The sequence below is a fragment of the Mobula hypostoma genome, chromosome 3 (assembly GCF_963921235.1).
Source record: "Mobula hypostoma chromosome 3, sMobHyp1.1, whole genome shotgun sequence".
NCBI classification, from domain to species: Eukaryota; Metazoa; Chordata; class Chondrichthyes; order Myliobatiformes; family Myliobatidae; genus Mobula; species Mobula hypostoma.
In genome coordinates this window covers 220,782,725-220,795,839 of record NC_086099.1, presented here as the reverse complement: position 1 = coordinate 220,795,839, position 13,115 = coordinate 220,782,725, and the positions used below count along the sequence as shown (strand labels likewise).

Genomic DNA, 13,115 nt, shown 5'->3' with positions numbered 1-13,115 from the left:
TGAAGAGTCTGTGAAAGTGAGTCCCTAGTTGCAGGAACATTTGAAGTGAGGTTGAGTGAAGTTATTCCCTTCAATTCAGATAGGTTTACAGAGAAAGTGCAGTGCGGGTAGACAGTAAGGTGCAGGATTATAAAGAGGTGGATTGTGAGGCCACGAGTCCATCTAATCGTACCGGGGATCATTCAGGAGTCGGATAACAGTGAGGTCGAAGCCATCCTGGAGCTTGGTGGTTTGTGCTTTTGTATCTCCAGCCCAATGGGATTGCCCGGGGCAGGTGGGATCTTTGATTATGCTGGCTCCAGAGAGGGGTGGCTGCCTTGCGTGATGTGGACACAGCTCAGTACAACTCTTGGAAACCAGCCTCGCCCTCACGGACTCTGTCTCTACTTCTCACTGCCTCGGTCAGACAAAAACATTTGTTAAACAGTCGGTATGAAGTTGGCTCAGGACTCTGATGGACACTGGATTCACGGTGGAGCAGTGGACGTTTTCAGGTTCCTCACCTCAGCGACTATACCGCACTGTTGCAGAGTTGCTGAGTTGGAACGGCAAGCTACCGCAGTGTAACACTTTACCACACCGACAATCGAAAGATCAGGGTTCAGTTTTTCTGCCATCTGTTAGGAATTTGTGTGTTTCCTCCTGGGGTGGGGGCAGAGGTCTAGGAGCAGAGTGAGCACTTTCAAAGAGCAGAAGATGTAAGGGGGATTTGAAGGGCATCTTTTGCTTTTATTTTGTAGAGAGTCGACATATTTTGGAACTTGCTGTCTCTAAGAACACTGGAACCAGACAGTGAGCTACTTTAGGAGGGAACTGGATGGGCATTGAGGGAAGATAATTTGAGGGTGACAGGATAAGAGCAGGGATTGTTCTTCCATGATTCCTATTTCTTTATGACATAAAGGAGGCCATTTGGCCCATCAAGTCTGTGCCAGATAACAGTTCTATCCTCTTCCCCACTGGGTTTCCCTGCATCCTCCTCTCCCCACATGACTATCAGCAGCCCCAGGAGTCTACTATTCATCCGACAGCCAACTATCCCACTGACCAGCACCTCTTCGGGCTGTAGGAGGAAACCAGCGCACCCGGGGGTGGGGGGGAACACACACTGGGTGATGGGGTAGACCATGCAAGTTCCACACAGCTATGACCCCTCAGCCACCAGGCTCTTGAACCAGAGGGGATAACTTCACTCAACCTCGCTCACTCCATCACCGAACAGTTCCCATAGCCCATGAGCTCACTTTGAAGGACTCTTCTGTTGTGCTTTGTAACTCCAAATCATTAAGCTGTTTGGAAGAAAAAACAGAGAGCCTGTAATATTTGAGTAATCTTGTTCATATATTGTTTGATTAAGCATTCTTTCTCATTTAAATAATTAATTACAGGTTATATGTATAATTAGGTGAATTGCGTACGTCATCATGTGATACGTGTGTTTAAAGAACAAGCTGATTCTCCCAGCTCCCTTGTTTTCCTTTGAATTAATTTAATGTTTAGGAGTTACAAACATAAGTGGCCTGTTCTGCATTGTATACCTAAGTAAATAAAACATATCAAAAAATTCCTTTCTGCTGTGCTGTACATAATTTATATATGGGATCATTTGAACTAAAGGGTCTAATTCATTTAAAGTCAAAAATAAAACAAAACCAGAAACAAACCTTGCTGAAGGTTTGCAGGTCTTAACAGCAACGTCAGATTTGATTTTTTAATGAAACAGAACCCAGAAATCTTTTCTGAATCACTTTGAGCAGAATTCCCATTAATTTTCAAAATGGGGACCCTCTACGAGACAATTGAAATGGTCAGGTAATTGGGAATTAAATTCTGTTTCCATTCAGGGAGAGCCATCGGCAGAGAACAGGGCGAATTCAATTTTCTCAGGCACTGCATGGCTGCTTAATGTCAGGCAGGAGAAAGAGGTTTGTAGGTGAACCAAGGATGGATGTTATTTTCCCAGGCAGGGACACACATACCTCATACCTCATGGCCACACTGTCCGTACCTCACCCAACAGGCTTCTTCTGTTAGCAAGATGATAGTAATTTGTCACATCAAGTCAGCCCTGCCATTCCACCATGGCTGATTTATTTTCCCTGTCAACCCCATTCTCCTGCCTTCTTTCCATAAGCTATGACTCCCATACTAAACAAGAACCTATCAATCTTCACTTTAAATGCACCCGATGACTTGGTCTCCACAGCTGTCTGTGGCAATGAATTCCACCGATTCAAAACCCTCTGGCTAATTAAATTTATCCTCATTTCCGTTCGAAAGAAATGTCCTTCTATTCTGAAGCTGCACCTGTGGTCCTAGACTCTCCTCCTATTGGGAATATCCTCTTCACGTCTTCTCCATCTAGGTTTTTCAATATTCGATAGGTTTCAATGAAATCCTTCATTCTTCTAAACTCAGGGAGTACAGGCCCAGAGCCACCAAACACTCCTCATATGTTAAACCTCTCTTTCCTGGAATTGCTCTTTGTAGACTTCATTGCACCCTCTCCAATGGTAGCACATCCTGCTCACAGTAGTCGCTCAGCCTGTGAGAGTACTTGAGGGTCCGGGGGTCCTGTGGCAGGTGACACCCCAAAGCTTTGCTGTCATCTGCACACCACACACCAGGAGAGTGATAGAACCCTCTCCACTTTCAGCTCTCAACCAACTCAGTGCCACCCTGAGCAAAAAGATAAAGATACTCGTTTGTTCATGATGTGGGTGATTGTGGTCTTTCCATGACCGTGATTGTTCTTGGCAAATTTTTCTGCAGAAGTGGTTTGCCATTGCCTTCTTCTGGGCAGTGACTTTACAAGACGGGTGACCAAAGCCATTATCAATACTCTTCAGGGATTGTCTGCCTGGCGTCAGTGTCGCATAACCAGAATTTGTGATGTGCACCGGCTGCTCACACGACCATCCACCACCTGCTCCCGTGGCTTCACATGACCCTGATAGGGGACTAAGCAGGTGCTATATCTTGCCCCAGGGTGACCTGCAGGCTAGCGGAGGGAAAGAGAACCTTACACATCCTTTGATAGAGACGTATCTCCACCCCATCACCCTAAAGATATTAAGATTAGCTTTATTTGTCACATATACTTAAAAACATCGAAACATCTGGTAAAATGTGTCCTTTGCTACAAGGACCAACACAGTCCGAGTATCGTGCAGGGATGCCAGCAAGAGTCACCATGCTTCCAGTGCCAACAAAGCATACCCACAACTCACTAACCCTAACTGTGCTCCTTTGAAATGTGAGAGGAAACCCACACATTCATAGGAAGAATGTATAAACCCTTCATAGACAGGGGCGGGAATTGAACCCTGATCGACAAACGCTCTCACTGCACAGCATTATGCTAACCACTACACTACCGTACTGCCCTTGGCTAAGGTTATTGGCTCCCTGTTTATTGATTTTTACATCTGCTTCCATCATAACTTGTGTCTGAGACTTAAAACAGGAAACCAGAGAATGCTGGGAGCAGTCAGCAGGTCAGAGAGTTTTGAGAAAGGGTTTCTTGTCAGACCAATCTAAGGGAGGATCTGTTATGTGTTGTAACTTCAAAACATTAAACTAATTCAAAGGAAAACAGGAGAGCTGAGAGATGCAAGTCTCAAGTTTGTTCTTTACTTTAAGCGAGGTGCGCATGTATCACGCGGTGGTGTGATGACGTATGCCATTCACATATCTATATATGTAACCCGTAATGAATTATGTAAATGAACAAGGAAGTTTACTGAAACAAGATTTCTCAAATATTTCTGAAATATTAAATGCACCATAGGATGTATTGGCCATGGAGAGGATCCAGAGGAGGTTCACAAGAGTGATCACAGGCATCACTGTAGCGTAGCGATGAGTACGGTGTTATTACAGCTCAGGGCATCAGGTTTCAGAGTTCAGTCCCAGCGTCTTCTGTTAGAAAGTTTGTACCTTCTCCCTGTGAGCATGTGAGTCTCTGGGTGCTCCAGCTTCCTCCCACAGTCCAAAGACAAACCGGTTCGTAGGTTAATGTGTCATTGTAAATTGTTCTGTGATTAGCCAAGGTTAGGTAGGTAAGTTCCTGGGTGGTGTGGTTCGTTGGGCCAAAAGGGCCTGCTCTGCCCTGTATCTCTAAATAAATAAATAGATAGATAGATAGATAAACAGATAAATAAATAAAACAATTAACATCTGAAGTGCTTGATGTATCTGGGTCGGTACTCAATGGAGTTCAAAAGGATGGTGTGGGGGGTGGAATCTCATTGAAAACTGCACTGTGCAGAAATGCCCGGACAGACTGAACATGGAGAGGGTGTTTCCATGAGCGGGAGAGTCGAGGATCTGAGGGCACGGCCTCTGAATGAAGGGGTGTTCCATTAGAACAGAGATGAGATGGTGGTGAGTGTCAGTACCTCCAGCTGAACTCTGTTGTTTTGTGTGTTTCCCCCCAGCTGTCAGTCTGTGGTTTTGTATTGCCACGTGCTCCTGTCCTCACTCCTGCTCTACTCCGGCCCCTGTATTACTGAATACTCCGTCTCTCATCTGTTTCTCATTATTACCTGTATTGCTGCCACCTGTGTCTCACTGTGATCCACCTATCATCTGCCTCTCTGTTTATTGCTCAGTGTATTTCAGTCCTGTGCTTTCACCTCTTTGTTGGCAGATTGTGCTGGTGGATTTTCCTGAGCCTTTCCAGCATGTGTATCTGTGCTCTGTCTATCTATCTGGATATTGACCCTGCCTGTTTCCCAATTCCCAATTTTTTGGATTTCTCTGGATGTCTTGATCTCTGCCTGAACTTTGATGCTGATTTTGTTTGCACCTTGGGATTTGTTACTCAATTAATATCATGGTGTGCACAGTACTGGGTCTGTGATTGGATTCCTGCTTCAGTGTCCTGACAGTGAGTCTCAAGTTGTTAAGTCACTTTTTATTGTCATTTCATAACTGCTGGTATGGTACACAGTAAAAATGAGACAATATTTCTGTGGAAGTCATTGTCACAGATGGATGTGGCAGCCAACTTGGAGGACCACCTTGGTCAGTATGGACCAGTTGGGTCAAAATGCCTGTTCCAGCACTGTTGCTCTGTGAGATTTAAAAATAAGGAAATAAATAGTCAAGATATATTATCCTTTGCTTCTGTGTTAGCATAACTCCAAACTGTGCACTGATTTAAAAGATTTGTTGATACATTTTTCCACTGGGATAGTGGCCATATTACAGTGCAGTGGAGGCCAGAGTCTGGTAGGATCAATGAGGAAGTTAGGGTTTTGGGGAGAAGGCAGGAGAAAGGGGTTCAAAACCAGTCTCCTCTGGTCTGTGTGTATTAGTAACAGCATAAACACTAGCTTCCTGAAGTCTCCATTCCACTGTGACATGGAAAAATGCATCAATAAATCTTAATCCTCAGTGTGCTATTGGAAGTTATGCCAATGCAGAAGTGGAAAGTAATGTATCTTGCCAATTTACTTCCTTATTTTCAGCCTCTTGGAGGTCTAGAGTAACAGTGCACAAGTCTTTCCACCCAGCTGGTCCATCCTGACCAAGATGCCCCTCTCAGTTGGTCCCATTCATTGGAACTAGAATTGGTTTATTACATGAGTCACAGGTACGGTGAAACAGTGAAAAGTTTGTCTTGCAGACTTTGCGCAGATCAGATACATTGAGATAAAACAAGGTAAGTCAGTAAAAATGCAGAATAAATTGTAAAATCTACCGAGAAAGTGTAGTGCAGGTAAACGGCAAAGTGCAAGATCATGATGAGGTAGATCACGAGTCCATTTTAATGCAGGAAAGGTCTGTTCGATAAACATTGGGATAGAAGCTGTCCCTGAGCCTGGTTGTACAGCTTCCAGGCTTTTGTATTTTCTGTCCGATGGGAGAGAATGTCTGGGGTGGGTGGGGTCTTTCATTCCGCTGACTGCTTTAGGGAGGTAGTGAGACATGCATTCGGAGCTGCTGCCTGTGACGTGCTGATCTGTATCTACGACACTTGCGGTTTCTGGCGGTCCCGTGCAGAGCAGTAGCCGTACCAAGCTGCAATGCATCCAGACAGGATATTTATTCTCTATGGTGCATTGGTAAAAAGTTGACGTGGGGTGACAGGCACATGCCGAATTCCTTTAGCCTCCTGAGGAAGCCGAGGCGTTGCTGACCATGGCATCAATGTGTGTGGATCAGGACACGTTATTGGTGACGTTCATTCCAAGGGTCTTGTAGTTCTCAACCTCAGAACTGTCGATGTAGACAGCACCACACCCCCACCCACCTTCCTAAAGTCAATGACCAGCTCTGTTATTCTGTTGGCATTGAGGGAAAGGTTGTTGTCATGATACCATATCTCCTGTGCTCCAACTCGTCATTATTGGAAATTCAGTCCATTACAGTATGATGTGCAAACTTGGTTTCTTAAGGTTGTTATAGCTGGGGTGGTGGTAATGGAGATAGGCTCCCACTACCTATTAAATGCCCTGGTGGTGTGCATCTCAGTGTCTCTGACAACCAAGTCTAGCTCCTGACCTTCACGTGTGGCCTAGCTACTAAGCCCATCTCTGCTGACAGGAGAAGAGGCAAATGTGGGTTACTGGCACCTTAAAACCAGATGGGGCTTGTCAACCGTGGTTGGCATCTCATCTAGGAGAAGGAAAACTCTGATCTCAAATCTCCGCTGCCTTGTGACTATACCCTCTCATGGGGAAGGCTTTGGGACTAAGTTGGCAACTCCTGTGACATCACTAGGGCCAAACAGTATTGGTTTCTGCTGTTCCTTTGGATTCATTGGAGGGCTGGGGAGCCTGCTGTATGGGCAACAGTTTGCTCTCCATTATTATACTACCCCGACTTGCATATCACATTGACAGCTGGGATGCAATACCCAATGAAGGGAGGACCTCGCATCTGCTCACGTGTAGATGAGGTTAGTGGGGAATCTGGCCACGCAGTTACGAGTGTACAGGGAGTAGAGTAGGGTGCTGAGGCCATAACCTTGTGGGTCACCACAGTCGAGATAATCATGGTGGAGTTCTGGCTGCCTAGCCTTACTGATTGTGGTCTGCTGGTCACAAAGACAAGGATCCAGTTGCACAGGGAGGCAATAGCTCCCAGGCTCTGGGTTTGGTGATGAGTTCACTAGGAATATTAGTACTGAAGGCAGAGCTGTGGTTCTATTTGCTTGCTTTTGGTCCATATCCCAAATCCTTTGAAACCTTTCCTACTGATGTATACGTATGGTACCCCTTCTCACCTACCTATCACCTTCTGCTAGGTCTCACCACCTTCCCTTTCTACTATGGTCCTGTGTCGGGGAAACAGGTAGGATGCTGAAGGATTTAGACAGATTAGGAGAATGGGCAAGAAAGTGCCAAATGAAATATGTTGGAAGATGCATGGTCATGCACGTTGGTAGTTGAAATAAGTGTGCAGACTATTTTTTTAAATGGGGAGAAAATCCAAAAATCTCATGCAAAGGGACTTGGGAGTCCTTGTGCAGAACATTCTAAAGGTTAACTTGCAGGTTGAGTCAGTGGTGAGGAAGGCAAATGCAATGTTGGCATTCATTTGAAAATGTTTAGAATACAAGAGCAGGCATATGATGCTAAGACTTTATATGGCACTGGTGAGGCCTCAAGTTGAGTATAGTGAAGGGTTTTGGACAACTCATCTTGGACCAGATATGCTGGCATTGGAGAGGGTCCAGAGGAGGTTCACAAGGGTGATTCCAGGAATGAAAGGGTTATCATACAAGGAACGTTTGCTGGCTCTAGGTCTGTACTCGCTGGAATTTACAAGGATGAAGGGGGATCTCATTGAAACCTTTTTGAATGTTGAAAGGCCTAGTCAGTAGATGTAGAAAGGATGTTTCCTATGGTAGGGGTGTCTAAGACAAGAGGGCACAGCCCCAGGATAGTGGTATCCCTATAAAACAGATGTGGAGAAATTTCTTTAGCCAAAGGGTGGTGAATTTGTGGTATTTATTACCACAGACAGCTGTGGAGGCCAGGTCATTGGGTATATTTTGGGCAGAGCTTGATCAGTTCTTGATTGGACAAGGCATCACAGGTTACACGGAGATGACGGGGGAGTGGGGCTGAGGAGGGGAGAAAAGGATCATCCATGATTGATTAGTGGAACAGACTTGATGGGCCAAATGGCCTGATTCTACTCCTATGTCTTATCATCTTATGAGCTGAGCTAGTACCCTTTGGCACACATTCCTTTAAAACTTTCCTATCCGTGTACCGGAAAAGGGCCAGTAATATCATGAAGGATCCCACCCACCCTGCTCATGGACTGCCTGTCCCCCTCCCATCAGGGAGGAGGCTACATAGCATCCACACCAGGACCACCAGACTCAAAAACAGTTACTTTCCCCAAGCAGTGAGGCTGATCAACACCTCCACCCACTAACCCACCCCTCCACACCCCCAACCACCACTACTTTATCATTTCCTGTCAGAGTCACCTTGTGTACAGACATTCCTGTGCCTAGCGTCACTTCATGGACTGGCAATCAGTCTACTGTATCCATACAAGCTATCTTGTGTATTTATATCTATTGTGTTTTTTATTATTGTGTTCTTTATCTAATCAAGTTTTTTTTTGCTGTATTGGATCTGGAGTAGCAATTATTTTGTTCTCTAGACTTGTGCACTGGAAATGACATTAAACAATTTTGAATCTTGAATCGATCTGTCCAAAAGACTTTAAAATGTAGTTATTGTACCTGGCTCAACCACTTCCTCCAGAGATGTGGATCCCCTCGAACCTTACCTTCCCTCTGTTGTGGAGGAGAAGTTTCTCACTGACTGCCCCTCCTAATTTGGTCTTGAGACCATGTAGAAAGAAGCCATTTCTCTGAGAGTTGGGGAGAGAATGCCGCAGACTCGGGCCCTTCAGCCTGTCTAGTCCAGTCCATGCTGAATGTTTATTCTGTCTAGTCCTATTGATGCACACCTGGACCATAGGCCTCCATAACCCCTCTATCCATACTTCTCTTAAATATTGAAATTGAAGCCTCATCCGTCACTTCCACCGGCAGCTCGCACCGCACTTACATCACCCTCTGAGGGATGAAGTTTCTCCTAAATGTTTCACCTTTCATCCTTAACTCACACCTTCTAATTCTACTCTTCCCCCAACCTCAAATGGAAAAAGCCTACATTTACCCTATCTATACCCCTCCCTCTATCAAATCTCCCCTCACTCTCCTACGCTCCAGAGAATAAAGACATAATCTATTCAATGTTTCTCTATAATGCAGGTCCTCAAGTCCCAGCATATCCTGGTAAATTTTTTTTCTTGATACACCTGACAATAATAAGCCAATTCCAAGTCCATTCAACATAGCTATAACTGTTCAGACAGGTCACCATTCCAGTCCTGCTTTCTCCCCGTAAGTACATAATCCCTTTGGCATAAACAAGTGTAGCACATCAAACTCTCTCTCAGACATGTACTGTATGGTTAATGACTTGGCCTCCGCTACCTTCTGTGCTCGAGACTTCCACTGGGTCATGAGGCTCTGAAATGGGGGAGGTATCTTTCACCTTCCTGTGTGCTCCCATGGTCCAAAGGTGTACTGGTTAGTAGGTTGGTTGGATGTTGTAAATTATCCTGTGATTAGGCTCGGGTTAGATAGGTGGTTTGCTGGGCTGTGTGCTCATTGGTCTGAAAGGGCCTGTTACACACTATCTCTATACTTGAGGCCTCCGTTGGTCAGAGATGACTATGGATGTTGCACCTTAGCTGTCTAGCTACGCAAGCCTGGGCAGTACAAAATGTAGGGCAAACTGTTGCCCATGTAACAGGCACCCCCTCTCCACACATCTGATGAACCCTAAGGAATGGCAAAGACCGATACAGTTTGGCACCAGCAGCGTGGCAGGAGTAGCCAGTCAGCGTTGGACTCAATGTAGGGATTTGGGGACTCCAGCTCCAGATTTTTCCCTCGGGGTTCACTCCCAAAGCCTTCCTCATGAGTGGGTACAGCCACAAGGCAGTGGAGGTTTGAGATCAGAGTTTTCCTTCTAGATGAGCTTCCAAACACAGTTAATAAGCCCCATCTGCCTGAAGCGACTGGTTATAAGGCACTAGTAAACCGCCTCTGTCCCTCTATCAGTAAAAACAGTTCCACTGGGTTCAGTAGCCACACATGAAAGCCTGGAGCTGGATTTGGTTGTCAGAGGCCATCTAAGGCACATGCTGTTTGGGGGTATTTAATAGGTAGTGGTAGCCTATCCCCATTACCACCACCGCTGGAACCATATCTCTATATAGATAAATAAAACTTTAAAAAATGCTGTACCCATATTCTACCGTCAGGCAGATGGTTCCACAGTGTAAGAACAAGGACCTTGCACTGGGTTACAGCTCCTTCCCCCAGGCTCAGAGTTCTGAACACCACTACCACCCTGTGACAGTGCTAGCAGCCTTATAACATTCTACTGTTGTATACGTAACCATATGTCGCATATGCACTTAATGTCATCAACTTGCAGATCGACAGAATTTTTTATTAATCAGAATCAGGTTCAATATCCAATAATATAAAATTGAGAGAGTACAAAGGAGATTTACTAAAATGTTGCCTGGGTTTCATCTCCTAGGTTACAGAGAAAGGTTGAACAAGTTGGGTCTTTATTCTTTGGAACGTAGAGGTTGAGTGGGGGACTTTATAGAGGTGTTTAAAATTATGAGGGGGATTGATAGAGTTGACGTGGATAGGCTTTTTCCATTGAGACTGGGGGAGATTCAAACAAGAGGACACGAGTTGAGAGTTAAAGGACAAAAGTTTAGGGGTAACATGAGGGAGAACTTCTTTACTCAGAGAGTGGTAGCTGTGTGGAGCGAGCTTCCAGCAGAAGTGGTTGAGGCAGGTTCGATGTTGTCATTTAAAGTTAAATTGGATAGATATATGGTCAGGAAAGGAATGGAGGGTTGTGGGCTGAGTGCAGGTCGGTGGGACTAGGTGAGAGTAAGAGTTCGGTATGGACTAGAAGGGCGAAGATGGCCTGTTTCCGTGCTGTAATTGTTGTATGGTTAATATCACTGTCATATACTATGCTGTGCAATGTGTTGTATTGGGGCAGCAGTACATTGTGATACAGTAATAAAAATGGATTAATAATTACCTTAAGAAATATATACATATATAAAATTAAATAGGTAGTGCAAAAAGAGAGCAAAGATGATATAAAAAGTGAGGCGGTGTACGTGGTAGCAAGGACCAGGCCTGAAGCCCAGCTGCCCAGGAGAGAGGTGTCAGAGTCAGGGCAGTGTGACGCCTGGAGTCAGTGCTGCCCCCCACTGTTCGTTCAGCAGAAGACAAGCTGTCTTAAGCTTGGCTGCTGTAACATTCATGGACTCCGGGACTTGAACTATATATTTGTCTGCATGACCATATTTTACTGATATATTCTATGTGCTTGCTATCTTCTATGTGCCTCGTGCTGTGTGTAACTGTTGGTACTGTGCACCTTGGCCCTGGAGGAGCACTGTTTTGTTTGGCTGCATTCATTGGTACTCATGTATGGTTGAAAGACAATTAAACTTGAACTTAAGTTCATGGACCATTCAGAAATTACCTGTAAACATTATTGTGTTCATATTTTTTTTTTGTGCTGCGTCTGATATGTGTTCTGTGTTTTTCACTTTGGTCCCAGAAAACATTGTCTCATTTAGCAGCACACATGTGTACAGTTGAAAGACAATAAACTTGAACTTGAACCAAGGCGGTGACCCCTGTCTATGCACTGCCTGGACACTGGGGACATTCTCCCGGATTCTAGTCTGTCCAAGCCTCTTAGAACTTCCCCATTCTCTATGATTTTCACTTTTTTCACTTCTCATTTGCCCACGGTTGGAAATTGGTTTTTCACTTTGCCTCCTTCCTCACCGGATTCCTCCACCACATTGAATACAATGGCCAATCAATTGTGACCCCCCCCCCCAACCTGGATCCACACGGAGCCTGCCAGCTCTTGCCTCATCCTTCCCCTTCATCCTCTTTACACTGGCTGTCTCCCCTCTACTCAGGATGAAGGGTCTGGGCCCGAAACGTTGACTCTCTGTTTCCCTCTGAGTTCACCAGCAACTTGTCTCTCTTTGGTCCAGATTCCAGTTTCTTGTATCTCCTTTGTTTTCAGGCTAATGGCTTCCAACCGGAGTGTGAGATTCCATGGGAGAGGGAGCGATGCATCCGAAAACTGAGCCAAGAAGATCAAACCGCTTTCGGTGAGTTTTGGCAACCAATGAACTGTTGCCGTTGCTTGTGTTGTTTTCAAGTTTAACTCTGTTTGTCCCAAGTACAGTGAAACATACAGTGAAATGTGTCGTTTTTCATCAACGACCAACAGTCCGAGGACACGCTGAGGGCAGCCCGCGAATGTTGCCACGTTCAGCCACTAACGTAGCATGCCCACAGCTTACCAAGCCTGATCCGTACGTCTTTAGAATGAGGGCAGAGACCAGAGGACGTGGGGGACACCCACATAGTCACAGGGAGAACGTACAGATTCCTCACAGACAGCAGTCAGAATCCAATCTCGATGGTGATGGTTGCTATGGTAAAGTGATTGCGCTAACCACTATGCCAACGTGCCACCTGCGTAATGTTCCGCTGAACATGGCAGGCATGCCATGCTGGCACCAGAGTGTCTGGTGGCCCTTGCGGGCGGCCCCCAGCACATCTTTGGGTGTGTTGGTTCAATTCACTTTATTGCCCGTGAGGAACTTAGTTTGTGCAGTGGTAAGGATGACATCACAGAGCCTAAGATGCACAGCACCACACTACATATATTTAAACAAAGGATAATAAATACTAAAACTTAATGCATGTGATTTAAAATACAAATACAGATAAAACTGACTTTTTACTGTCAAAGGTGCTATTTTTTATTTTTTAAGGCATCCGTTAGTCTTGCAAGACCATGGATCTGTGCCTGGAAAGTCTTCTCTCTCCAGGGTGCAGGCCTGGGTAAGGTTGTATGGAAGACCAGCAGTTGCCCATGCTGCAAGTCTCCCCTCTCCACGACACCGATGTTGTCCAAGGGAAGGGCATTAGGACCCATACAGCTTGGCACCAGTGTCGTCGCAGAGCAATGTGTGGTTAAGTGCCTTGCTCAAGG

General features: G+C 45.4%; 1 protein-coding gene across 4 annotated transcripts in view; it reads left to right on the top strand.

Moving 5' to 3' along the window:
- The window catches only part of LOC134344556 (pituitary adenylate cyclase-activating polypeptide type I receptor-like), a 269,718-nt gene that overhangs the window by 81,262 nt on the left and 175,341 nt on the right, over positions 1-13,115 (top strand). For all 4 annotated transcript variants that reach the window (XM_063044563.1, XM_063044562.1, XM_063044561.1 and 1 more), the window contains exon 3: positions 12,135-12,222. In XM_063044563.1, the coding sequence (XP_062900633.1) occupies positions 12,135-12,222 (88 nt within the window). The remainder of the gene's footprint in view (positions 1-12,134; positions 12,223-13,115) is intronic.